The 25,232-nt window shown below is 23.7% G+C and overlaps 3 protein-coding genes across 4 annotated transcripts; 1 reads left to right on the forward strand and 2 right to left on the reverse strand.

The window, feature by feature from the left end:
• Positions 1-848: 848 nt before the first annotated feature.
• Positions 849-1,407, forward strand: LOC112592182. The gene is made up of 2 exons (XM_025336185.1): positions 849-980; positions 1,048-1,407. Exons 1-2 carry the CDS (start codon positions 849-851, stop codon positions 1,405-1,407), a joined length of 492 nt encoding a protein of 163 aa, XP_025191970.1.
• Positions 1,408-3,116: 1,709 nt separating this feature from the next.
• Positions 3,117-15,175, reverse strand: LOC112592180. Of its 2 annotated transcripts, none has more exons than XM_025336183.1 (4): positions 14,919-15,175; positions 7,947-8,101; positions 6,670-6,967; positions 3,117-4,696 (listed from the first exon to the last, which is right to left on the reverse strand). In XM_025336183.1, exons 2-4 carry the CDS (start codon positions 8,095-8,097, stop codon positions 3,220-3,222), a joined length of 1,926 nt encoding a protein of 641 aa, XP_025191968.1. In that variant the 5' UTR covers positions 8,098-8,101; positions 14,919-15,175; the 3' UTR covers positions 3,117-3,219. The 2 variants fall into 2 exon arrangements, with proteins under 2 accessions (XP_025191968.1, XP_025191967.1); XM_025336182.1 differs by lacking the exon at positions 14,919-15,175 and adding an exon at positions 12,916-13,004.
• A 1,157-nt stretch (positions 15,176-16,332) lies between these two features.
• Positions 16,333-22,481, reverse strand: LOC112592186. The gene is made up of 4 exons (XM_025336192.1): positions 22,377-22,481; positions 22,170-22,290; positions 17,458-17,827; positions 16,333-16,472 (listed from the first exon to the last, which is right to left on the reverse strand). Exon 3 carries the CDS (start codon positions 17,803-17,805, stop codon positions 17,479-17,481), a length of 327 nt encoding a protein of 108 aa, XP_025191977.1. The 5' UTR covers positions 17,806-17,827; positions 22,170-22,290; positions 22,377-22,481; the 3' UTR covers positions 16,333-16,472; positions 17,458-17,478.
• Between the last annotated feature and the right edge of the window lie 2,751 nt (positions 22,482-25,232).

Here is a 25,232-nt window from a genome sequence, read left to right on the forward strand (position 1 = left end):
AAATATTGATATTAACATTTTTTATATACAGTATAATTTTCAAAGTATCTTTTTAATTTACTTTTTTCATGACAATTTGATAGATCTTAAATGTTGAAAATAAATTAAATTTTTTGATGGGGAAGAAATTATTTTGATTAAGTTAGGCCTCAGCTTGCTAATTTACCTTTTGAAGAATTTGTTAAAAGTGACGCTTTTTAAATTTATTCAGAGATAAAGAAACTTGGTCTCCTATAATTTCCTGCTCACCCTTTCCACATTGACCCCTGCGTATCTACATAAATAATATGTGAATTCATATGTCATACTATTAAAAAAAAATAATATTTTTAAATTTGTTTAATATTTTATTAACATTTCGTTTATATAACTAGTGGAAACATTGATTATATATAAATAAAACGTTATGATAATTATAGCTTGTTCTTAATAAAAAAAAATATCCGTTGGTGGATTGCTCAGCCTGATTAAGTATCTAGTTTAGGTAGGTACATGTACATCGATGATGATTGAAAAAGGTGAAATTTTTGATGTGACATAATAGCGATATAAAAAATATGCGTTTATAGGTCTTGGAGAAATTTAAATGATTAAGTACATGTATTTATGTCAGTGGCACTGTAGCCTGCAATGGTAATTGATTTTATCAATTATTATAAATCGTTTTTTTAAGTAATTTTAGTAATTATTATTATTTTCGTTAAAATGTTTTAAAATTCAATATTTGTATATTACATTACGTTTTACCATTACTATTGTTATAATGAGTTTTTTTTCTTATTGGCTACGATAAAATGTAAATTAAACTGAATTTTATAAACATAACAAACACTCTAATGAACGTTGAAATGAATAATAAAATTAATATACTTCAATCATTTACAATTGTAGCTGTAATGTTTTTCATTATTTTTATGCTTTTTATGAAATACATTCCACTATACCGATATGTATACAGTGATAATTTTAATAATGTTTCAGTGAGTATTGATTACGATTTTAGAATTATAAAATAAATTAGTGTAAGTACTTACGTTTTACCACCAGGTTTCGAACGAAAATATTAAAAATAACACTGATTTGTCTCCGCCATTAAAATCACCCATTTTGTTTCTTATGGTAAATTTTTTGTACGCGTACACCATTATAATAATTATTATTTGTTTTTATGGCCTATACAAATTTACTGTAACGAATGAAATTTTTCCGATTGGAAAATGTTCAAGACGATCCTGTGATATCGAGAGCGACAAAACCAGTACTAGTGAAATCGTTTTGATTTCTCAAATCACAGAGGAAGTTGAATTGATTTCAGAGAATATTCCATTGCAAATTTTACCAGAAATATCAGAATCTAATGCTACTGATTACCATTGTTCGTGGGTCGGCGATTGGAACAAATATTAAAACTATAAAACCAATTAGGTATTATATTGATTTTATTTAAAATTATTGAAATGATTCTACGTATTATGCAAGATAAGTACGTGTATTGATAATGTATCATTTATTGTTATAAGTTTAAATATTTGAAAATAATTACTATACTATTTGTTTGTATGTATTCAAACATAAAATAGATTTCATGGTTTCGAGCTACTACATAATTTACAACTGATTTTCTCCATTGAACCTAAATATTTAAAATTACTTATAACGTCTTAAATTATAATCTTTGTAATTAAGTCTCAAAAATGCTGACTTAGCAATTAAAATATCATAGATAAACCAAACAAAAATATACAAAGACTTATAAATCTATATCCTAATTATAATAGTGTTCTAAAATATGCAAAATTAATTCGATTTTAATGATGAAATATTTCTTGAGTAGACTAAATAGTAGGTAAATATTAATATAATTTATCAATATTTTAAAATAAAATATAGTTCAATTACACAAATTATAGTATAGTATGGTTTTATTACCTTTGACATAAATACGAAATTCTATAATTTTTTCATATTTTTTGCTACTATAACTTGTAATTTTAATAATGTTATAATTATAGCCGAAAAATGGACGAGTTCTTTTTCAAATCATTATTATTAAATACCTATCAGAATTTTAAATCATGATTATTAATTCCTATCGGAATATAAAGTATTCTAGATTTACGAACCATTATTTCATAATTATTTTTTAACAGTACTTACAGTAACAAGTAGTTTTCCACTTTTATTTTATTTCAATAACAAAAATAAAAAATAAATTATGATAATAATTCAAGTATTGGTAATTTCGTTTTATAGCTTCCTGCATATCTGTATGAGTGGTATGTATATATTCGTATAAAATAAAATAAAATACCTATTTCTGTAAAATCTGTATATCTAGTATTTCTCAGTAATTTAGCAGTATGTAATTATTTTCCAATATTAGATTGTATAAAAATGTGTCATTATAATAATAAAACATCATTGAAAACTTACTTAGAATCTAGTTAATTATGAAATTTTGTTAGCGATTATAGTAAGTTAAACTGCAATAATTAAAATTGGTACCACGAGTTCACAAGTTTTATGATCAAAACTTATAGGGAATTTTTTCTCATGTTGATGGTCTGTGTTTGTTATGACTATTGCAAGTAATCTATCATTAATTATATTATTATTGATTAATCTAGTCTAATCATCATAATCTCATAGTATTTAACCCAGCCACTTTATTTTAATGGGTTTTTGATACAGCAACATTAGCTGTTTATTATGGCATACATATCACCTCTCTGTTTCAATTTAAAGTATGAATAAATTAATGAACAAATCGATCAAACTATAAGCTATTATACATATAACCATATTTATTATTTTTTCAACAGATTATAACACGTTTGATTCTTATTAAAATATGCGTATACAAATATTTATTGAAAAAAAATACTTTTATTTTTTTTTAATATCAAACTGATATTTGTGATGTATGTAAATAGTGTAAACTATAATACATATATAATTTGGTATTATTCAACAACAAAAATAATTACAAATCAAAAGAAAAAATCTTTTCACATTAAAAACTATAAAATTCTAATAAAATATTTCATATAAAATTAAAAAATATCACATTACAAAACAAATTCCATTAGAAAAATTGTTTTTTTTTTTTTTGTTTGTCTAATTATTATTACAAGATACCTATTTATGGTTCATATTACGAGTATATTGTTATAGTGATATGAATTTGGCATATTATGACTTAAAAGTTTTTGATTGAGTTTAATGTATACAATAACATAATAACTTAATTTTAGCATCATTTACACAAATACTTTGATTACCATATACATTTAATCTACTTACTGAACCTACCATTTTAAAATTACCGTTATGTTGCCTTAATGTTGCTTCGAATTTTGCATATCCAGGAACCGTAGTTACTTGTATCTCGTAATCTTTCACTGAAGAGTTATGTTTTCCCATTTCTACAGACGCTTTATGGATCTCATACAGCGTTAGATATGCGCAAAGTGTATACATCGATAATTTTGAATTTACATATAGCATTAATATTTTTGCCGCTTCAACGACGTTTAAATCGTCTACCGATAATTCCATCCTCTTTTCGTGGCACGCACAATAGTTTTTGGGTATTCCAGCTGTTTCGCAAGTTTTATTTTCTGGAATCTCAAGAAACAGACTTGTACCTCTTTTATTTTTATTTTTATTCATTTTCGTTCGTCTCTCAATTGAATTGTCATCAAGCTGTTTTGTGTTGATGAACTCCAATAGCGTCTCGTGTAAATCATACGGTGTTGTAAGGCGAATTGTGTTTTTTTTCAAATTTTTCATTGCGCTGGGATACATATTTTGAAACCATTCTGGTATGATGAATTTCAACATGGGTAGTTTATCTTCTAAACTACCCTGGTAAGTGTCTCTAAAGGATCCCCACCTTATTCCGTGATCACTCATTAGTACGACAACCGTTTTGTTAAGTTCACCAGATTTATTAAACACATCAAAAAAATTCCTTAAATCATCGTCACCAAATTTCGGATACTCTAGGTAATCGTGCGTTAGGCTCGTCGTCCAAAATACATTCATGTATAAGTGATTAGTCAAAGATAATGCAATTTTAAAAGCATAATCAAGCAACATGGTCATACCCAACTGAGGGCCAATACAACCTATTGTGTTTCCAATAGTTTCGTGTCCTAAGTTTTTTTCAGCCTGTAACATGATAGGTCTTAAATAATAGTCTGTGGGTTTTTTTAAAAATCCAGATTTTAAATAATTGAACATTCCAATTATAGGACTATCCTCTACAAAAGATGTGCTAAAATTAGCATTTTTATAATCATTCCAAACAAAATGACACTTGTCAAAAAAGTCTTCATATTTAGGCCAACAACTTATTTTCAACTCTTCTATTGACATTCCGCTTAGTACAGGAATTACATTTGGAAACGTGTTATCCTCAACTTTATTATAACCTAACATTTCTACAGTGCCAATTTTAGATAGGAATGCACTGGTTTTTGGCATGTGACGATGAAAGTTCATACGAGATACTGAATCTAAACCCAAAACTAATACACTTACATCTCCGTCTTTTCGATTGATTACAGATGAAGTTGGGCGTATGAATATATGATAATATTTGTAAATTATATTTGAATTTAAAGTACATACTACTTCAACCATTTCGTCTGGAACTGTTATATTGTTTACAAAATATATTTTCTCGCCAAGTCTGTTTAAAAAATAAATAAATTCACAATTATACACATAATATTGTATTATAAGTAAAGATAATAAGATTATAAAATATAAATAAATTATAGTTTTTTTATTTTTTTATTGCAGTATCTTATATGATAACATAATATAATATGTTATATCATTAAATGTATGGTGTTTCCTACCACTAAATTTAAAATGAGTTTTGTGTGGCAAATTCTTTAACCTAAAAGATTAAGATTAGGATTTTTGATGTATTAATTCTACTATTTTGTTCAGTTGGTTCGTTAGTGATTCAGATAGTTTTCTGTTTTCTGTTTTATCATTTTTTATGTGTTGAATTAATTATTGTTATTTTTTTATGAAAAACGTATTAACGGAACGGTGCTAATTACCCGTAAATAGCTGATAAAAAGTAGTCATTCAACGGTGATACATTTTTTTGACTTGTATTAATTTTTTTACATAAAATCTCTGCACCATTGGTGAGCTAATCGTCTAGATGAGTTTCTGGAGATACTACCTATTTGATTTCAGTCCTTTATTGAGAGGTTTAGAATGATAATATGGTTGACTAAGCGGAACCGGAATCGTTTATAGAAGATTAATTAAATTTTGAATGTTATGTGATGTTTATGGGTGAGTCGGTGTGTAAAATATGATTATAGAGTTATAGACGTAAAATGGTATACTTTTTATTAAAATTTGAAATTAAAAGTCTATAAAAAAAATATATGTTTATTTATTTTTATGATGTTTCTTAGAGTTTCTTTCATTACAGTATAAATTAATACTACTAGAAAGCTTTTATTAAATTTCCAATAATTAACTAAAATAATTGAACATTTTATAATTTTTATGAATTTATAAATATTGAACTTTTAATGACTTTAGTAAATAGTAATAGTTATTTTAAAGACAAATTGAATGTTGAAAAATTATATTTAAAATCCTTATAAAAAAATTAGTGTAATTTTTCAGTTAAATTTTATTTTTTAAATAGATTTCCTATCTTAAATTATATATGGTTAAGTACTGTATAATAAATTAAAAATTAAATATACAATTTAAAAATTTCTGATATCTTATTTTTTAAGAAATTTCAATTACTAAACACCTTGTTTTAAATATATTAATTTATATTTGAGGCAAAAATCATTTGTTTGTATATTTGTTTGCTGATGCATTATGTAAGTTTAAAATATCCGTGAATTTCGAGCTTTTTTTAGTTATATCAAATGTTAAATATTCTGTTCTACTAAGGTTAAAAAATAACATGAAATTGACCCTAGTACTAGTAAATAGGTATATACCGAGTGATTCATTAAGCATGATTTATCTTCCTTTCTTTCAGCTATGCAGTTATTCAAAATATAAATTTTAGAATTTTCAATTACATATAAAAACTATATTTTTAAATTCTAAAGATTTTATTGTACTACCTACTTAAGAAAAAAATTGTTTTTTCGAATGACAACCCCTTTTTATAGTTTTTAATAAAATTTATAAAAGAGATAATTTTTTGAAAATGTTAGCGTATTAAAATTAAAATTAGTAGTTTTTTTTAACTTTGTCTATTAAAGATAATAGATCCACGATAATAGTTTTGGGAAACATGGAGGCTATAATATAGTGACCTGACTGTTTTAGTAATTAATATTAATTAATTATTATTTATAATTTGATTTTTAAAATGGTCAAAATATAAGAAGTAGTAAATTTAGTTAAAACTAAATTCAATATTATGCTAATTTTATACTTTTGTAATAGTATTTTTAAGGAAAATATTTTAAGTATTTATTTTAATGATTAAAGACTATTCATTCAAATTTTAAAAAAAAAATGGATATATAATATAAGTATTTGAAAATTCCAAAAAAAAAAGAATTTTGATAAATTCATTGTTTAATAAAAAAAAAATGAAGGTGAGCATGCTTATAGATTACCTTTTATATTAATAATCTTAAAATAGAAAATTACTCTTACTTCACGTTATTATCGTTATATTCTTTAGCATCTTGATGGCTTTCATATGCTGATCTTTCTACTGGAGTATAATAACATTTGAAATTTGTATCTTTCTCACTGATATTTAAAGTAGCCCATGCACTCATATTCAATATTAGAGATGTTAAGTTTGAGGTAATTAATGGCAAAGTATAATTCCATGTCGTTTTGCAATTTAGTCTTATGTTTGGATTGATATATTTTACTACTTCAGATCCTTTCAAATACATCTCTGGGATTCGACATCCTGATGTGTTAATTAAATATCCCGAATTATCTAAAACAAATAACAATAATTAATTAATGTTGGTTTATCCTTTATATATTAAATATACAATTTTAAATGAATAATTATTTATTCAAGTTCTTTAACGGGAGAGAAGTAACAATATTTAGTTACGGATGTTACGTAACGACTGTTGAATTTTCTAAAAAATTTAAGTTCTCGTAAAAGCCCTTTAATTTAAAACTATAATGTACTAATCCATTTTTATTATTATTATTTTTTTTTTACTATTAGTTATTCATCTTATTATAAATTCAAAAATATATGAAAAATAGAACGGTGTTAGAGATTTTATAAATCTAAATTATACATTTATTTCCAATTTTTAAATTTCTTACATCACTTTTTTTTATAAAATTTTACTGTCTTAGTGTCGTCAGTTTTAAATGCTACTATAATTTAGTATTAAAAAAATATTTATTTTAAATTTTCAACAGTTTAAATTGGTCAATCAAATCTTATAACAACTGATATTATTTAATAAAAAATATAATCTATAGCAAACGAAAATAATTATCATATTATGTTAATTATTGAAAAAATATATCACAGCAAGTATTTTTGTGTTGGTTTAATCTAGAAACAACTTTAATTTATAAGGGCCATATACTGTATTCTGAATAAGTTGAGAACTTTAACACAATAGATATTTATGTAAATTGAAAAGTTTACTACAATAACTTTTAATATAATTACAATATACATTAGGTTCTATAATATTATTTCACGTCTATAAACAAATTAACAATAAAATCTTATCAATACTTCGATATGTTTACAATTGATTTAAATAATAAATTTTATTTTTATGTTTGAATATATGCCTATTTGGAATTTAAAAGATTAATTTATCTGTGTGAAATAAGTTCTGTAAAATGTTTCATAATGCAACCCGTAATTTGTTTGAATTTTTAATTTATGTCTCACAACATATTATATAATATTAATTGGATAGTAATTTAGCACTTACCGTAGTCTAAGATGGATGTACGTGGTTCACTGAGAATCAAATCGAATGTAGTCAACGAATTATATGTGTAAGTCCATATTATTACTACGAATAATAAAATCCACAGCATGAATGTTTTTGGTTTTAAAATATGCTTAATCGTATTTAACATTGATCTATAAAGAAATTTCAAACGTATCTTTTACTCAAAGTAAACAGTATTTATTAAAATAAAATATTTATGATTAGTGGATTTTAGCAACTAAGAAAAATTAAGGTGAACCTATTTCATAAACACACACTATTTTAATGGCTGAATAATAAAATTGATTGTGTTACAATCAATTTAAACGCGACAGATTTATTGTGCGTCACTTTGAATAATTTTTATGTGAGTGTACATAGTATATATACTATATATGTTTCATATAATAAACAACAAAGAGGGAATAACGAACATGCACATATATGAACCTATATTCAATAACAATAATAATAATAATAATAACGTTTAATCGCGATTTTAATGTGCATAAGTAGATGGTATTTATAAAGATTAAATAGTTTGTAAAATGATTGATAATAGTTTGATATAACAAAAAAGAAAAAAATATACATCTTTGAAGCTGAATGATATTTTTACTACAGAATACTTGTCATTTTGAAAAATATTAACATTTTTTGAAAATATTTTCTTGTACTTCATTTGAATTTCAATTTTCAAATGAAAATTTTCAACAAAAAAACCATATATATATTTTTAACTTATTATATTTTGGAGTATTTTGATGTATAAAAATAAAAATTTTGAATGAGTATAGTTAATTTAAAATATTTAAAGTTTAAATAAATGAAGCAGTTAATCAACATTTTACGGAGCATCAGCGGTTGATAAAGGGGTTTGCTGTTTGATTATCTAACTTTAAATACATTATGGTATAACTAATAAATCATAAATTATACGTACTTTAAAGTACTTTGAATTATAAAGTTATTAACTATAACGTCTATAACTAATCATTTGAAATACGTTCAAAAATATTCTGATTCTGAGTATGAAATAAAAAACATGAATTGTTAATGAGTGTATGAGCTCTCTTACTAAGTACTTACTAGTAACTAGCTATTTGAGTGAAGTATATTCAATATTATATTACACTACTATTTTTGAATTTTAATAATTTAAGTCTTTAAGATAATAAAGATATATGTTTCTTTTTTGTGGTTGTCGTCATATTTAGGAGCGGTTAACATTTTGCAACTTAAAGGTGGCTTTTTGTAGAAAATTGAATATATTTGGTGTTTTATGGGATTAAAATTAAAAAAATCCAAGTAATTAAAAAAATATTTGGGGAAAAATAAAATTAAAAAAGCAGAGCAAGTGGGTATCGTTTTGTTCATTGCTGTATAATTTATATCGATTTGTTCACTGTTAGGATATGTTGGATTTAAATTCAATGATTAATCATTGTATACGAAAAACAATTCTGAGTGGAAATGGTCTATTAGCCGTACTCCTAATTACTAAGTATTATGTATTTTTCTTATTTCCATAAAAGTAGTTGAATTTACCACTAGTATTACTTTAAATTGTTATTAACTTGTATACCGCAAAACAATGCAAACATGCTTATAGTATAGATAATAATAGCTTAAAATTAATCAAGATATTTTAAAAATTTCATCGTGTATAGTAAAATGTACAATATTTGCAAAAGTTCAATAAAACAATACGAAATATATGGTTGTAGTTATTCAATATTTAAAATGAATAGTGTTATACGCTTATATTAAAATATTATTACATTAAATATTCATTATAAAATTTAGAACAATCTTTAAATTCGGTAACTATTTGACTCATTTTTTATCTTCTATTTGTATACCTACTTGTATTCTTTATTTCATACCTACATACAATTATAATAAAATTACTATAACTAATTATTTTTAAGAGATACATTTCTATATTATAAAATACATGTTTGATTATGCTAATTTAGATATTGTTTTAAAGGTATTTTAACCTATAATAGTAGGATAAAATAATTAAAAAAAACTAAGTTTTGATAATTAATTGTGATTTTTAATCGGTAATTACCGTAATTTATAGTTTAAAAACTTTGAAATGCTATTAATTACATATTTATACTTGTCTTATACATACACATAATTGTTATAACATGCAATGAATAGCGTTAATCGCATATATATTATGTAATATTTATAGTACAAGCGCATATCGAGTTTCACGAAATAATTAAGTTTAAGTACCTACTACCTACATATATTTTTCCAATTCAAATAAGTTATTTACAATCTTTTAACTAAAACAATAAGTACATTTTTGTACGAACTAAGAAAATTAAGGATCGCATAGATAACTTGTGAAATAAGTAAGTTCACTGACGGTAATTCAGACAGTCAGACCTATGTAACTGGATTAAAAAAAATAAATATTATTTAGGTAACAATGAAATAAGTGTTGGTATATAATTTAGAATCTAAATTTTTTAGATGAAGTTAAAAGACATCACTTGGAAACTGTTTGTTTAATAACTAAGTCATAGACTTTAAAACACTAAAAAAAACTATTTTATAACTTAATAATCTTAAAATATTTGCTCTGATATATAAATAATATGTTCTAAATATTAATTTAATATGTAAAAACAGTAACGAAAAATAAATTTGGTTATGTATTATGTAGTAATTATACTGATAATAATGTTCTAACCAATTTATTCTTTAAGTTATGCGTCGAACTGCTAAAATAGGCTATTGTTTATTATTAAAACAGATTTATAGATGAATTTGTTATTTATTTTATTTTTTTATTTTTAACCTCTATTAATAAACTACAATCTATGAAAACTATATAATTAATCTGATTTTGAATGAATATTAGCAAAAATAGTACAAATTAAAAATATTTAAAACATTCTACATAAATATTGTTGTATTTGAAAACTATGATGTAAAAACAACATTATAGCTAGGTACAGTAAAACCTGTAAGTTGAACCTCAATTTGAAATAAATTTAATTCCCTTACAAAATCCTCGATTATTCGAAAAAAAAAAAACTTTAAATAACTCGAAAATTCCGCGTTTAAAATATAGACGATTAATTATTGTTGGATTTTATGATTATATTTTAATTTTATTTGCCAGTTATATAAGTGATAAATAATATATATATTATATATATTATTTATCACTTATTAATATCGCCCATATCGGAAGTTTTATTCTAAAAGAAAAAGCAAAAAAAATTGCAAAATCATTAGGCCACGAAAAATTCAAAGCCACTAACGATTGATTTGAAATTTTTAAAAAAAATGGTATGAAGAATCATTTTAGCCAGTATCTCATGTTTCAGTAAAATATTCAAAAACTGCTCTTACATTTCTTAGAACATTTACCGAATTCTAGTGATGTGGACCATAAAGTATATTATGATTTAAATGTGATAAAAAATACTATTGACAATATTATAAGAAATAATCTAACTCAAAGTTATATCTTAAATTATTTTTTGTATACCTATTGTAACTAACAAAAATAAAATATCTTAATAAATTTAAATACTCTTTAAAGTCGATTTTTTTTTTTAAACCCTGATAACTCGAAAACCATAGTAAGTTGAAAACCTTAATAAGTCGAAAAAAATGTATTTCCCTTGAATTTCGACTTATTGAAGTTCCACTGTATTTTGGTTATAAATTATAATAATTTTATTATTACCACTATGCTACTTTTTATCTGTATTTCTTTTTCTATTAAAATTATTAGAAAATGCTGAAATGCTTTAGAATTCTACTCCTATTATACTCAATAACATAAATTATTAATACCTATAATATTTTAAAAAATGATTAATAATCGATTATACATTTTCAGCATTATTTAGCTTTAATATTTCTATAGTAATTTTTAATGATATTAATATTATACTATTTTTCAAATTATAAGCTACTACCTATCAAGACTTTAGGAATTAATAAAATAGATAAAATAATTTAAATTTGAATAATATAATAAACCATTTTGAATTTAATTTATGTTTTACAATTACGGAGAGTAAGTAATATACATAATATATGTATATTACTTACATAGTAAGTAATATACATAATGTTTAAATAAAAACATTTATTTTTTTATTTTATGTTTTTTAGTAAAAACAATAAAGATTAATTTTCACATAAGTAGTGAACCAATACAGCATAGTAAAAAAAATATATATAATACTAATTAAATTATATTAGCTATGATTATGGAATCGATTCGAGTCATTAAAATTCCGTTAAAATGTGTTTTCCATTATAATCAGTTAACATTTTCATAACAATAAGTTTCTTTAACAATTCTAAATCCTTATTTAATTATATGTGCATATTTTATTTTATTTATAATTTAGCCATTTAAGTGTTTAAAATAATTATTTGAAGTTATAAAATTCTACTACTATATGAGCAAAGTTTGCAAGTTAAAAATGTCAAAAAGTTATTTGTATTTGATTGAGAATTAAATAAAATTTTCAAAAACTTATAATCAGGAAATAATTAGGTAACATGTTTAGTGGGGCAGGACTCTTTTCGCCCATGTCTCCTTTCGCCAAAAAATGCATAGCACTTTTTTACCACATTTTTATAATACATACTTTGTTTGGGAAATACTTAATTATTAATTTGTGTAAATTAGTTTTATAAAGTCATTAAACATTACTCAGAGAGTGCCACAAGGAGGCGGCTTTTATTACTCTCTAAAAATGTAATTGTATATGTACATAAGTAAATATTTATTATTTATTACATTAATGTGTTAAGAATAAAATATAATGGATTTAAGTTAAGAATATTATGAATTAAAATAAAAAATAAATATTTGAATAAATCAAACAGTCAGATAGTAGGTCTTCAACAAGACAATTTGCTACTTCATCAGGATTTAAAAATACCAAACTAAATGTATACTGTATTCACTTACCAATTTCTGAAGATTCGTCTCTATAGAAAGAAGTCAAACTACACTTTTACAACTGCACTGGAATAGTTTGTCTAGTTGTCAAATATTATTAAGCTTATATACAATTATTATTATTATTATTATCTTATCTTTATGACTTTATAGTATGTCATGTAATAATAAGCGGACCGTACCAGATAAGTCTATCTCATATACTTATAGTTTTTTAAATGTTAGTATGGCCTGTTAGTACCTTTATAAGATATTGAGTGAAGTATTTTAGACATAAATTTATAATCAGTGCTGTATTATCCATTAAGTAGAGTAAGCGCCCGCCTTAGGGCCTAATTCATTTAAGGAGCCATGTGATAACGAAAAATCCTATTTTTATTTATTTTATAATACCTATATTTTATCACGAATTTAGAAACAAAAGTCAATATAAAATAAAAATATTAAGTTGTAGGTATGTAGTAATAAAGAAAAAAATTATTTTGAGGATTTTGTCGTCGTGGTAAATAGGTAATATTGATTATATTATATAATCTGGCGGAAACAATGATGACGGTAATTTAAATAATTACATAACCGTCGTGCTTTGCTATCTAATCGACCAAGTGAGCGATTCCTAATAATCAGTGGCGCCAAACACTATGTTAATGTAGGAAAATTGTCTTTCATATAAAATAGAGTAAATATATTTTGGTAGCTTAAACAACCGCATGTGTGGTGGGTGGAAGTTTATTTTAAATGTTTGTCCTACATATTTTTTTTTACTTCGGCGCCACTGCTAATAATTATTTGTATAAATAAGAATAATAAATTTTAATGGTACTGGGTAATAAACTTTTTCGAAGTTGAAATTGTTAAAAATTTTCATCGATCTTCAATAATCTAAGAACGTTTAAATTCACTTGCTATTATGATTACAGATAATATTATTTTACAAAGAACAGATTTCAAAAATATTCTCGAAGAGTTTACTGCAAAAAAATTAAGAAGAGTTAATATTTGAAAATCAAATGTTTTTTTTTAATTAAAAATAATAATTTATTTTAAGTTTTTTTTTTACAGTTTAATAAAAAAAAAAAAAAAAAAAAAAATAGAAATAATAAAATAATAAATTAATTTTAATTGTAAATGAAAGAATTTAATAAATATAATTTTATTCATTTATATTAGTTTATTAGTTAGTTTTTATTAAAGCCGTTTATTTTAAGTATTGAATAGTAAAGTTAAAGATGTAAGTATGTAAGTAAAAAATAACTTTGTAGGGGCCTAACATTTTAATTGCTTAGGGACTCGCAATTGTTTAATCCAGCATTGTTTATAATGGACATAAATAATTTAAAGTAAGTGTTTTACAGAGTGTGTTTAAAATTGTGGTCAAAAAATGCTATACTATTTTTGGGCGAAAAAGAAAAATAGTTTTTAAATATTTGGACGAAAAGCGATAGGTTATTTTTGGGCGACGTGGTCCTGCCTGTTTTAACGTAATGCAAACTGTCATTCCGTCATGATAGATCTTTGGAATTTTGAAAAGTTGATAATCACGAACCTTTATGAGACAGGTATGTATAAATTTTAATTTTTGTAGGTATCTATTGAACAATAACAGGTTTAATTATTTTTTACGTGCAAAATAGAAGTACGCAGGCATATTTATAAAGCAAATGTACACAGCATTAAAGTAATTGAACTGTAATTACATTTATTAAAATATAGAATCTACATTGCTATACATGACCAAAATATTAAACGCAACAAACCAAGAAAAAAGTATTAATTTTCTAAACTTACTACCATAATATTAGCAAACAATGACGCTACAAAAAAACAACATAGTAGCTTATAAATAACTAAAATTTATGAAAAAAATTAAGATTATGTTAACTAATATACTCGTTTATTTTTAGAAATAGGTATATGATGAGTAATGACTCTTTATGTACAAAATATCAATGAGTAGGTATAATGACATATTTTTATTGTGAAATAAATTATTCATAGTATTGTATACCTACTATTTTTTTATATTGTATTGCTGGTATGACGGTCTGTATATCTCTTTACATTAAACTGTATCATTTTACATATAAAAGTACAACTTTCTAAAAGAGCTACAGAGATACAATTATTTTTTTTTTCATACGAAATATGAATACTAAACTGCTTCATCTGTAGACTGTAATCACTAATTGGCATTGGATAAAAATATATATCCATAGAATTTAATTATAAAAACATAACAATGTTCATCAACAATCATTTGTTAAATGTATTAAATTCAATCACGTAAAATTAAAAAAAAAAAAAAAAAATTTACAAATATTCAATATAAATTATAAAGGATTAACTGTATATTATAATTATTTAAATAAAATTATAATTGTAGTTATGTGTAAAAATGTTTTTTATATTTTACTTTAATAGTATTTACATCATATTATAAACTTTTCAACTTTTTCTTGTACTATATTATAGAACAATATATTATCATGAGTAATATTTATTATTTAGTTTTGAATAGAAAATTTAATTAAAACACGTTCATTTTGAACACAATGTATATTATGTATAATATACACATATATTTTTTTAATTGCGATATTACAACTTTTCAAATTTATGATTTATGTGGTTATTTATAGTTCTACAAAAATTTTATGAGTACAAGGAGAGAAAATTAATAAATCACATGATGAGAGGTCACGCGTAACCTTTGAAAAATTTCATATTTTTTAGCGGATAACATAATACTGTGAATATTATATTACATTGAAAAATGTGTCCATTATTCTCACAGAAGGAAATAATACACATTTTTTATGTATTGTGCTAGATATTTTAAGATTGGCATTTAAACATAAATTATATAAATGACATACAATATAAAAAGTCAATTTTGGAATATTTCAGTAATTTTCCAGACAATTATGAATAATCCTGATGAATCTAGAAAGGTTTAATTTTTATCGAATACTATTTAATTATTAATTTATTGTACTTGAAATACCTCAAAAAAAAAAAAAAATGTAACGAAATTCCAAAGTTTGTTATTTTGCTTACTTTAAAGTCAATCAACTTGGTGTTATTAGTTTAAGTCAATATAAAATACGTTCCTTAATAGTTATTTAATAAATAATTTTTAGGAATATTTTAAAAATGTTTAACATAAGTAGCATTAACAAGGTTAAATAAAGTAAGGTCTCAATTTTAATTGTTTTTAATATTTATTAAATATATTAGAAATAAGATGTGGTATGGTAGTATGAATTGATATTATACACTTGAGTATTATTCCTACTTCCCAGAATATATGCACAATATCCACCATACCGAAAGTTTATAATGAACAATTTACATTTTAAATAAGTTATACCTAATAGTTGATGAAAAAAAAAAGGAATATAATATGATATTGCTAATATTTATTACCTAATAATTTACTATTTTATAAATGTTTAATTTAATTTAAAAAAAAAAGTTACAATAATAATTAAATAAAAAAACACAGTTATGATTCACGAAGTAGATTACTCCTGGGTAAGTAGGTATGAATAGGTCGTTGCTGGAATCTAAAAATCACATCAAATCGAACATAAATTTTTTATAATTTTGGAAAAAACCATAACTTTCTTATATTTTTAATAATACATTTTTAATAACCAAATTAACGATCAATATTTTTAACTAAAATTAAGTCAATACTTTATTTTTAATTTTTTAACTCACCAACTCAATAATAATATTTCCAAAAAATTTAAAAGTATTTGGTTATCATACGAAACCTTAAATAATCGATATGTCATATTTTAAAAAGTATTTTAATGAGCTTCAACTTATTAAGAACTTAAAAGTTGAAATAGTTATACAACGTAAGCATTAAACCCCTTAATTATTTTAATTGGTTCATTACTTTATTATTATTATTTTTAACAGTACCTAAGACATTTGGAATAGCATAAACCTATTGTCTAGTCTTAACACAGAACTATTTTGAAAGATTTGATTAGTTCAAAGAATATCGTACTTTAAAGTTTAAATATAATAAATATAATTAGTATAATAATTTCGACAAATTATAAAAAAATTCACATATTTTACTTAAAAATAAAAAACTAATATATAAATTATACTTGAATTTATTTAATTTATTACTCGATTAATCTTTTTAAATTTTAATTTTTTACATAAATTTAACCTAAAAAACCTATGTACCATAAAAATCAAATTTCTCGTTACATTATAATAAAATATTTATCATTTAATAAATTATTTAAAAATATAAAATTATTGTTGAATACTATTTTTAATTTTTTAAGTACCTATTAAAAATTAATTAAATATCGAAAATAGGTAAATTTAAATAATTTTTTGTATTTTCATTAACAACTATTTTTTTTAGTTAAAAATTTATAATGTATTTTCGATTAAATTTTTTAGGTAAATATATTTAAAAAAAATCTATTAAAATGCATAAGTAGTCTACAATTTTAAATTTAATTATCTAATATTTATTTATTATAGATACAATTTTTATATGTTATCAACCAAACTTACTTTTATGATTTAAAAGATATCTTAACGAAAGAATCGGTTCAAGTAATTCTTGCGATCTTCTTCCATTTCACGAAGTCTACGAGCTTCTTCGGTTTCGCGAATTCTTTTTTGTGTCAAGTATTCTTGTTCTTCTTCGGGAGTTAGAGCAGAAAATTCAAGAATTCGCTCTTCTACCGGCATACTTTCAAGGAAATTCATTAACCTATACATTTCGGGATGTTGCATGATCTCTTCATTTGAGAGGTTAGATGGTTCTCGAGCCAAGGAAATCCTTACTCTGCGGAAAACATGAGTGACGGCGTTTTTGTCCTCGGCCGTTTTATCGGACTTTGATACAATACCAGGCATGATTAATGGTCCAGCGACAGTACTATCGTACATACAATAATATAATACAATATATCACTATTTAAAAAGTAATCATTACATTAATAAGCATAGTATTTCATCAAACATTTTATTTATTTGTGTCTAAAGAAATGTGATAGTATTGTAATATATATTTACGTGTATTGCATATAGATTTTATCACTATAATTTATTAGATACCTACTAGACATCAAGATATAATATATATGACATTTTAAATATTTACAAATAAACTATTTAAAAATGCTCATTTATTAAGAATTTTTTTTTTCATACCTACTTATATTTGATATTGAAAATTAATTTAAAACTAATAATAGATAAATTGTGATAAATTGTAATATAAATATTAACAAAATTCAAATACTTTACTAAAAATGAACTATTATATAGATAATTAAATAGATAAACAGTAAATATTAATTTTTGTACATAAATCTTTATACGTTAATATTACCTAATTAATTAATTTGTTTCATGCGCCTAATGTATAATTTTTCAAGTCTATGCCTGAAATGTAATGCATGATAATATATTGTTCAATTTAACCGTTGTTAAATTTTAAATAAATTTAAAATTGAAAAATTGTATATTTATGCGAATTTATTGAAGTAAAAAAGTAATACATAATATTTATACCATTATAGATATAACAACAAATAGAAAATTCACAGTAAAATCTGCCACAACTACATTAATATTTTTACTAAATTTAATATGTCTTAAAACCTTTTTGACCGACTATCGCAGTTTTATATTAGATTTTACATTAACAAATAAATTATACATCAAATCAATTTTATCGTTACATAATAATATATAATGCTACGAGTGTATACATTTTATCATAATGTATACTTCTTTAGAATTTGCATATTATAGTAGAAAATCACTAAAATGTATTTTATAATATAATATCTGATGTCTACTCATGTATGAGGTAGGTTTAAATATTTCAAAAATTATAAAATTATAAAATTCGAATTTATTAATATTTAGAAATATAGCTATAGGTATATATATTGTATATATTCTATTTTTAGAATATTGTATTTAGCCACTTAGGTAATCCTTGATATCATATTTTACGTATTATTTTCTATCCATAATGTGCGCCTACCATATGATACATAACCCGATCTTATAGGTATTTATAAAAATATAAAATTATTATACTTTTTAAATTTAGTTAAGTATACTCGTATGAGGTAATATTATTTTAATTTAAAGTATATTTTATGCTGTGAAACATTTTTGTAAGTCGATAGTCATTATTTTTATTTACTGGAAATAAATTAAGCATTACATTTGGAAAATTTTCGAGGATATAAGTTCACCAAAAGATAACACATAGAAATATAGAATTATTCCACGAAATTACAAATTTGTTTATTTAGGTATACTAATGCTTATATCATCTTTATTTAACCTTCAATGTTACGATTTTTTAAGAATAATTTTTTTTTTTTTTGTGTTATATGTTATTTTTCTATTTTGTTTTTATATAGTTAGCTAAATAGGTACTGATATGACTTAAATCGTTTTAAAACTAATTAAATGGACTTACAGCTTTAGCAACTTTAAAGTCATTTGGTTGTACAATAATAATTCAATTATAAAGGTTCCTTAATAGCTATTATTTAAACAGTAGTTATACAAAATAACAAATTTTTATTTTATAATATATAACATATAAATTTTGATTACTTAAACTATATTTTTTAATTGTAGGTATCTACTTATACTAAATTTTGTATTTTCTTGTATCTTTTTAAATGCTTTAATTAATAATCAATATATTGTGTCTATTGATTTTTTTAAGTATTTGTTCACAATATATCTTCATTATTAATTGTATTCATGACTAAAATTTCAATTTAAGAAATTTAAACGTGAAATAATAAAAAAGTTGTGTTGTACAATAAATACATATATAGAAATAAGCGAATATATTATCATTTCCGTTTTAACCAAATTCAATTACCAAAGATAAAATTTAATAGGCGTATTGATCAACATAAGTAATAAGAATTCAACTAATGTCTATTTAATTTACTTAGAGTCTAAGTAAGTATTATAATTTTATTATTTTTTAATGTGTTGTAATTCGAAACCTTCTTCATATAAGAAAAATATTATGTTATAATATAAATATATTTTTTAGATTTTATTCGTTTTTATGATAACTGTATGAAAAAAAAAATTTATTTCTACCAAACTACTAGATAACGAATAAAAATTATACTTAGATACGTGCATTTCATTGTACAGTATTTGAGCATTTAGTATATTACTAATTAACAATAAACAGCAAGTACAGTAAGACGTCGATAATTATTATAACTTGTTAAAATTGGAAATATAGTAAAATCTCGATTATTCGAACTTAATGGGACCTCATCTATAGTTCGGACACGCAAAAGTTCGGGTATTGGAAATACAAAAAAAAAAAACACAATAAACAAATTTTTAAAACATAGTTAAATATTTTATATTGCATATTTATTGATTATTATTATTTTATTAAAATTACATACATTACATTATTAAAAATACATTAGATACATAGGAACATGTTATGTTTATTATATTTTTTTGACAAAATTATCGATACGACTATACGAGAGCTTCAACGATTTTCAACGTTCGGATACGTTAATTGTAATTGATTAATAAAGGGTTCGTATAAAAGAGGTTCGGATAATTATTGAAGTTCTACTGTATTACAACAGTTACGTTAAGAATCACAATCGTAATACATACATATACTGATATTCACCGTAGTGTATTTAGAAGTAATGGACAAGGAAGTCGATTCCTTTAGGTTAATTTTTTTTAAGAGTAGATAGCAATTTTTAATAAAACAATGTCTAATTAATTTTTATGATTACAATAAAAATAATCAAAAATTCCGTAACAATAAGTAAATATGATATGAATGTATTTATTTTTACTTGTGTACCGCATTTATATACATATATTAAAAATTAATAAAAAGCTTTTGATCCAATTTTTTTTTCTTTCGACACGCACGCTAACATACAAACTAAAATAAATGTTGTTTAAAAAATAAACACTTTCAAATAGTAATAAAGACACTAAAATCATATTTTAAATAAACACCCACATAAATAATTAACAAAACATGTATAAATTTAATTATAAGTTTAATACATTTTTGTTTTAACGAAGTAGTGGTTTATCGACATCTCATTGTACGCTGTCTATTTATAAATACAAAAATATATTAGTTAATAGTAGATAAATAATATTTTACCAGCTACGTCTGTAGACTGTATAGTGTATATAGTATAGACGTAACAAATCGCGTGAAGTACACTATTTCTATACTAATGAACCATCTATGAAATCTAATATTGTCGTACTGAATGATACCAATCCAACCGAAGCAAAACATTAATAATACATTTAATAAAATATACCATAGGCGCACACTTAAATGTAGGTCGATGTCTAGTGGGTGGAGAGTGGAAGTATTTCTTCGATTATTTCCTATATTGTATAGATAAGCATACGAGACACAGCTGCGCATTAAGAATCATCGCGTGAACGGAAGTATAACTATTTACCACCCCATAAAGTTAAGGTCACAATTTAAGTTACCTATCTTTAAAATATTTAAGCACAGTAAAAACTTTATTCTCACTATATTAAAAATTATCTATTATTTACAGTGTAATACAAACGTATTATACTTTTTAGATATCATAAAAGATACTAACTTTTTATGAAATTCTAACACGTTATTTTTAATTTTCCTACAAATATCATAAAATGAAATATATATTTTGTATTTGAAATCTATACGTATATTGATGTTAATTTAACTTTGTGACGGTAAATAATTTCATTTAAAACCATTAAACATATTATAATATCAGTTATGATTTAACTTAACTCAAGTGGTTATAAACGCTTGTAATTTATTCGCTTCGGCCGTGAACATTTAATTAAGTAAAAATGTATAAAAAAAAAAAAAAAAAAAAAAATGCTGTTTGATTCGTAATATTTTTTGAAGCACGACATAATATATAAAAATTATCGATCAATGCACATTAATCTCCAAAAATTTGCCGCTCCGTAAAATCTTCCACACAAAATGCCTACTCACTCCCTTCGACGAACCTCTAACGATACATAATATAGATAGTTATTTGACTTTATAGCTCGTCGTCTCCACCCCTCTTGTGCGCTTACAGTAGAACGGTACACGTATACACCGTGGCACCCAAAATAGCGTAGGTATACCCACAATATTATTTTACTAGAGTTTATTTAGGCATACAGGACAGTAACAGTATCAGGCGCGTACGACAAATTACCTGCAACGATGGCTGTGTGTTTAATGGCGTGTGCTGGCCTCGGTTGTAGCACGTCGATGTATGCTGAGACGTTGAATCGTTGGGCCGGCGACGGGTGTAGCGGACGAAGAATTCGGATGACCTATAATAATTGATGACAAATTATACAACGACGTATAATTATGATGTAATATTGTAGTAGAAAAAAAAAATAATTAAAATACGCACTGCGGACAATCTGTCGTTGAGGCCTCTGCGGGTTATCAAAGAATAATATTATTTCGGTAGTTCTACGGGGGCGCAGTTTCGCATCTGCGCTATGACACGATAACCGCCTGTTTCCCGTAGCAACTGATTCTGCTGCTGCCGCCGCCTCCGTCGGTTTATCACCGAATCCTATCCTGTAGCGGCGGATCGATATGACATTATTGTGCGTGTGTGGCGTACTTACTAATATAATAGTATTATGTCGTTTCTCAAATGTCGGTCATGCCTGCCGCCAATCGCCAAGTAAAATAGAAGCACATATTGTAATAACAATAATATTGTCATCGTTAAACCGACACTTCCATGCGATCGAATAACATACAATTATTATATATATATATATTATATATAATATTTAATTAAAAACGTATTTACATTTTTTACCTTAAATATCAATACATGTTTTTGTTTTTGTATTTATTTGTTATATACTGGAGAGAGTATAAATTATACTATTCACGTGACGCATTATAAATGTGAGTGTGTATGTGTGCGTGTGTGTGTGCGTGCGCGCGTGTATGTACTATAACATTATAATACAATGTCAATCTGTTATTTAGCATATTAAGTAATTATGATTTAACATAATAAAACACGAATAGCATGAAAAAACATTTATTAACATGGTTAAAGAAGTTTGCAGCTATACGTCTATACCTAATGTATAGTCTTAGCGATTACTTGTAGTATTATTGGAATTTACAGGCCGTTTTTCCGCTTGCAGTTTCAAAAATAATGAATTTAAGGCTGATAACACATATACGTATTTAATTATAATTCTTCTTTTTAGTTAAATCAAAACGTGATTGTACCAATGTATGCTAATAACAGGCTAAACATTTTCTAAAAAAATCAATTTGTATAAAATATGTAAATTAACCGAATATAAATAGCAAAAAGTGTTAGTGTTACTGGTCACATAACTATTATCGGTAACATTATTTTTTATAATTTAAATAATTTAATACAAACACCCGTAGGTAGATTTTGAGCGTGATTATTTTAAATTAGCTTGTTTAATCTTTATCTAAGCTTTTAATTAATTATATTTTCTTTAAAAAAGTTTATTGGGTATTTTTAATTCCCGTTTTTTGCAATTAATTCAATATCATTAATTTCCTCTATACTAAATTCTGGCATCCACATTTAAAAATTATAATTTCAATTTGTTCAATTATTTTGATGAATTTTGTACCATAATATTATTATTTTTCTATAAAATAAGAGCAAAAAATTAAAGTAATAATCCGTTTATTATGTTCATACTATTTCTATAGTGGTCTCAACAACTTTCGAATAAACAACAATCAAAGTATAGATAGCGTTACTTAAATGGGCATAACAATAATTAAGAATACAATATTTAAATGTATTCAAAAAATGTTTTATTGGTCAATATTTTTATTTTATTTTTTTAAATAAAAATGTACCGAACTTTTACGACCCTATTTATTTTTATCATTTGATAAACACATAACTGATAAATAGCCCACATTTTTAATTTTCATAAATTCATAACTATTATAGAAGCTAAAAAATATAAAATAATATATATATATATAATATATACGAGTAATGTACCAATAGGCAATAATTATACATTTTAATTAATAAAAAACATTGATTGATTTAAAATGAGTTTAAGTTTTAAAAAATTACATGAACATTTATGAAGTAATTTGTTAGACAGAAAAGAACTTAATACAGTTAAAATTTCTTATAACGATCTTCAAAGGACTTAAAGAATCTCATCGTTATAATCGAACTTCATTATATCCGTATTATAAAAAGTAACTACTCATAAGATAAAAAACCAACCAAATACATTTCTTGGAATCGCTTTACCAGGAATATCGTTATACACGGTATTGTAATAAGTGAATTCTACTATAGTTCATAGGTAAAGTGGTTTTCAAAAAAAAAATGTAATTCAAATTTACATATGTTCAAATTAATTTATAGGCACTGCACTGTTCAAAGAATTATATGATACAATTATATAATAGTATAGCTATGATCGATACATCTTATAATGATAAATATAAGTCGAGTTAAAACTCGAAAAAATTTATAAAAATCCTGGCTACAATTTGGATTAGACCTTTTTTCGTAGATACTAGCTATATTTGGGACACAACTAGTATTCAGCCAGTGATTTATAACTAAAAGAATTGTGGGTTAGGTCTCTTTTAACATAGATAATTAACAATGGTAAATGCCTGGTAAATGTAAGGTATCTATTTTTTTACGGTATCGAAGTTTTACGTTACCATCATACAATTATAATTACAATTTATTTGTTATATAATTTTAACACCATTATCATGCTCGGTGGTAACAAATTTGAAAACAAATAATTGTAATACATAATATTGTATTATTTTAGGGTATAACTTAGCAAATCACTTGGTAATATCTATAATAAGATTTTAAAAAGATATGTTTTCTTTCATAATAATTTTGAGCTTTTTAATATTGTCTTTACCGAATTTAAAACAATCGATCACCATTAAGCATCATAATGATGGTGGAATTATATGTTAATTTTATAATCATTTTTACTAATCATAAACAAATTAAAAGCTTAAAAACAATATTATTATTCAGCGAAGTCTAAATTAGCTATAGAGCTATAAATACAAATACTACATATTATAGGAGACGTTTTTAACCTATAGCTATTAAGAAAGTATAAAATTATAAACTAATTTCTAAGAGAAAACTATATGAGAAAGTAATAAGTTTATAAGTGTGTTACGAAAATTGATGTTTATATTTAATTCAAAAATATTTAATGATAATCAGAATATTAAAAAT

The sequence above is a fragment of the Melanaphis sacchari genome, unplaced genomic scaffold (genome assembly GCF_002803265.2).
Source record: "Melanaphis sacchari strain LSU unplaced genomic scaffold, SCAv2.0 Contig15_pilon_pilon, whole genome shotgun sequence".
Taxonomy (NCBI): Eukaryota; Metazoa; Arthropoda; class Insecta; order Hemiptera; family Aphididae; genus Melanaphis; species Melanaphis sacchari.

Excerpts from the sequence above, each read along its gene's own strand:
- LOC112592182 (XM_025336185.1), top strand. The coding sequence starts at position 849 with ATGAATAATAAAATTAATATACTTCAATCATTTACAATTGTAGCTGTA. Across the intron at positions 981-1,047 it reads ATAATTTTAATAATGTTTCA|GTTTCGAACGAAAATATTAA; the intron begins GTGAGTATTGAT and ends TTTTACCACCAG.
- LOC112592180 (XM_025336183.1), bottom strand. The coding sequence starts at position 8,097 with ATGTTAAATACGATTAAGCATATTTTAAAACCAAAAACATTCATGCTG. Across the intron at positions 6,968-7,946 it reads TACATCCATCTTAGACTACG|ATAATTCGGGATATTTAATT; the intron begins GTAAGTGCTAAA and ends TATTTGTTTTAG. Across the intron at positions 4,697-6,669 it reads TATAACGATAATAACGTGAA|ACTTGGCGAGAAAATATATT; the intron begins GTAAGAGTAATT and ends TTTTTTAAACAG.
- LOC112592186 (XM_025336192.1), bottom strand. The coding sequence starts at position 17,805 with ATGCCTGGTATTGTATCAAAGTCCGATAAAACGGCCGAGGACAAAAAC.